Below are 3,559 nucleotides of genomic sequence, written 5' to 3'. Positions count from 1 at the left end.
ACTGACAAAAATCAATGTTAGCAAGGCTGCATTTCTTCTTGTGCGCTTTAGTGGGGATACAGTTATTCTTGTCCAATTAGATTATCGGCAAAGTTCAGTTCCTTGATGTTCTAGCACTGAAGACCTCATTTCCTTGCTGGCTGCCAGCCAAAACTCATTCTCAAGTTCTGGAGGTGATGACAGCCCTTGAGAATGAAATTGGGAGGATGGGCATTAATGAATCTCATTGACTGAAGCTCCTTTTCCTTTATAATATCAGTTCAAAGGCTTAAATATTTTAAACTCTGTAAAACAGGTTAAGACATGGACGAGTAGGCTGGACACATCAGTGTCATACAATTGGGTATTTTTAAATTACCCTATTTGATTTAAAAAATAATTTAAACATTTAAAAAATAATTCCAAACATATTTTACATTTTAAATTAATAGATATATTAATAATATGTAGGAGTTCCCATCATGACGCAGCAGAAACATGAGCTGTGGTGTAGGTCACAGACACAGCTTGGATCCTGCATTGCTGTGGCTGTGGCATAGGCCAGCAGCTATAGCTCCAATTCGACCCCTAGCCTGAAACCTCCATATGCTGCGAGTGTGACCCTCAAAAGCAAAAAAATAAAATAAAATAAATAAAATGTAAATTAGCATCAGATTGTTTGGGGTACAGTGAAGAAAAAGATGAAATAATTCAAAGTAAATTAACATGGGGCCAAAATTGCTAAGTAGAACATAGAGATATTTGCAAAGTAAATGAGTTGAGACATGTGGAAGATGCTGGTATAACATGTGCTTTGGCAGAGAACTAGGTGCCTGAAAACATTTTTTTTGGTATTGTGATTAGAGTAATTCCACATGACTACATACTTCCAATATTTGTTGGTTCTCTGAAAGCTCTAGATTTTGTCAGGAGCCTGAGGTAGGGGGTAGCAATATTTATTGGCCCATTCACCCATTCAATCCCTCCTTCCAACATTCATTATTTAACTGCTTTTGGCCAGTTTCCGTGTTATAGCATCGAAGAATGAAAAACAAATACAAGTGCGAAGATATAGGCAGCAATTTGGGTAAATAATCTTGTGTATTTTCAGTATAACTTAATCCAAAATAATAACAGATTGAATTATGTTTTTTAATGAAAAATGTGATGCACATTTTGGCTTTTATGCATAAGACAGGATTATTATTTAGGCCTAGAGTATTAAAGATACTTGGCTTAATAAATATTTAAGCACAGTAAACTGTGGATTAGCCTTTTAAAGTATCTTCAAGATTTTCTGTTGTGGCTCAGTGGCTTAAGAACCTGACTAGTATCCATCAGGATGAGGGTTTGATTCCTGGCCTTGCTAAGTGGGTTAAGAATCCGGCTTTACCATGAGCTGTGGTGTAGATCACAGGTGCAGCTCAAGTCTGGCTGAGGTGTAGGCTGGCAGCTTCAGCTCTGATTCGACCCCCGGCCTGGGAACTTCCATATCCCATGTGCGCCTAAAAAACACCAAGAAAAATTTTTCTAAGTACCTTAAAATACATTAAAACTAAGGTTTATAGTGATGACCTTTTAAAAAGAGAGTGTAAAGATATAAAATGCTTCTCTGATACTTAGTTGGCGAACAGCTAAAATGTCTGTAAATAAACTCATCACACTATATTTTAAGTAATAATTTTCTGAGTGCTGCAATCACATCCTTGTTCCTAAGACTGTATATCAGAGGATTAAACAGTGGAGTCACGATGGTATAAAACAGAGAGAGCAGTTTGTCAATTCCTGGAGAATGGCTGGATGGGGGCCTTAAGTAGGTGATGGTGGCAGATCCAAAAAATAAGAGCACAACCAGCAGGTGAGAAGAACAGGTGGAGAAGGCTTTGTCCCGACCTCTGGATGTTGGCAACCTCAGAATCGTGGAAATGATTTTGCTGTAAGAGGCAAGTATCAACATAAAAGGGACAGCGCCAACCAGCAGAACGACTACGTACACAGACAGCTCATGCAGGGATATGTCTCCACAGGCTAGCTTCAGAATGGGAGGCATGTCACAGAAAAAGTGGTTAATGTGGTTCGAATGACAGAAGTGCAGAGAGAAGATCTGGCACGTCTGCCCTATCTGCACGGGGACTCCACAGATCCAGGAGCCCACGGCCAGTCGGATGCACACCCTGTGGTTCATGACCAGAGGATAGTGCAGAGGGTTGCAAATGGCCACGTAGCGGTCATAGGCCATCACGGCCAGGAGGAAACTTTCAGTGGTTGCCAGCATCAGGAAGAAGCACGTTTGAGTGGCACAGCCCAGCACAGAAATGCTCCTATCCTGAGTGCAAAGGTTGACCAGGACCCTAGGGAGAGTGACGGACACGTAGCAGATTTCCACAGCGGAAAAGTTGGCCAGGAAAAAATACATGGGTGTCTGGAGTGCAGTGTCGAGCCTCGTTAGTATTATTATGAGACTATTTCCGATTAAGATCATGATGTAAGTGATGGAGAACAGCCCGAACAGTAGCCCTTGGAGGTTTGGAAGGTCAGAAAATCCCAGGAGCACAAACTGCATCACCGTGGACACATTGGCTTCTGCTTCCATCTCTTCATATTTCATCTGTGGGAATGATTTAGTCAGAAAATACAGTTACTTCGCTTTTGTATTCTTATGTATAAATAGAATGGTATTCCTTCCAATTTTTTAGTTCCCTATGAAAACCAAACCTGCCAGTTACCCTAAAATTACGGTGAAGTGTATTTTTCATTATTATTAAATCTCTCTGTAAGAAAAAAAAATATTCTTTTTGGTCTCTCTTTTCTGCTACATATTATCATATTTCTATGTTTCTTAAGATATGTGATTGTAATTTTGCTATTCATCCAAACATTTTTATTTAAAAATTGCTAAGCTAATCACTCAATATTATGTGATGATTTTTAATTTTTAAAATGGTGTATTTCAATGTAAGATCTATAAATTCATCCGTCCTAATTTTTGCTCAGATTTTTCACTTGCGGGAAAAGGAACTTTGAGTTGGTCTTTCGGTCCAGGAACACTCAACAGATAAGAGGCAGGTTCCTCTACTGCTGATGTTCAAGAAAGTGATTCTAACTAGAATGTATGCCCCTCACCCACCAATTGCAAGAGAAACATCCACCACAACTCATCTCCGAGACCCTACTGATTCACCCATGTCCTCAATAGTTGCTATTGTTCTGCTGTCCCCATTTAGTTCATTCTTCTTTTTTTGCACACCTGTGTGTGTTCATGCATGTGAAGGTGTTGAATTGAGATCACTCATCCTTTCGTTTTTTTTTCTTTTTAAGGCCACACCTGTGGCATATGAAATTTCCTGGGCTAAGGGTCAACCGAAGCTCTATCTCCATTGGATCCAAACCACATCTGTGATCTATGCTGCAGCTTGCAATATCATGGAGGATCCTTAATGCAGGATCCTTAGTGAGGTCAGGGATCAAACCCACACCCTCATGGAGACAACTTTGGGTCCTTAACCCACTGAACCATAATGGGAACTCTGAGAGGTTACTCATCTTTACTAAGTATTTTTTCCTTTGTTATGGCTGGATT

The 3,559-nt window shown here is 39.9% G+C and overlaps 1 protein-coding gene across 1 annotated transcript; it reads right to left on the bottom strand.

Annotated features, from left to right (window-relative positions):
• Window positions 1-438: 438 nt before the first annotated feature.
• LOC146405176 (olfactory receptor 10AG1-like) lies at window positions 439-2,760 on the bottom strand. The gene has a single exon (XM_085010067.1). It carries the CDS (start codon window positions 2,585-2,587, stop codon window positions 1,643-1,645), a length of 945 nt encoding a protein of 314 aa, XP_084866193.1. The 5' UTR covers window positions 2,588-2,760; the 3' UTR covers window positions 439-1,642.
• Window positions 2,761-3,559: the final 799 nt, after the last annotated feature.

This window comes from Sus scrofa, chromosome 2, assembly GCF_054392235.1.
Source record: "Sus scrofa isolate SSC_HxYL_T2T_F1_AM1 chromosome 2, Sscrofa_HxYL_maternal_Yorkshire_Landrace_v2.0, whole genome shotgun sequence".
Taxonomy (NCBI): Eukaryota; Metazoa; Chordata; class Mammalia; order Artiodactyla; family Suidae; genus Sus; species Sus scrofa.
The sequence above is the reverse complement of the archived record's forward strand: the minus strand, read 5'-3'. Positions and strand labels throughout refer to the sequence as shown.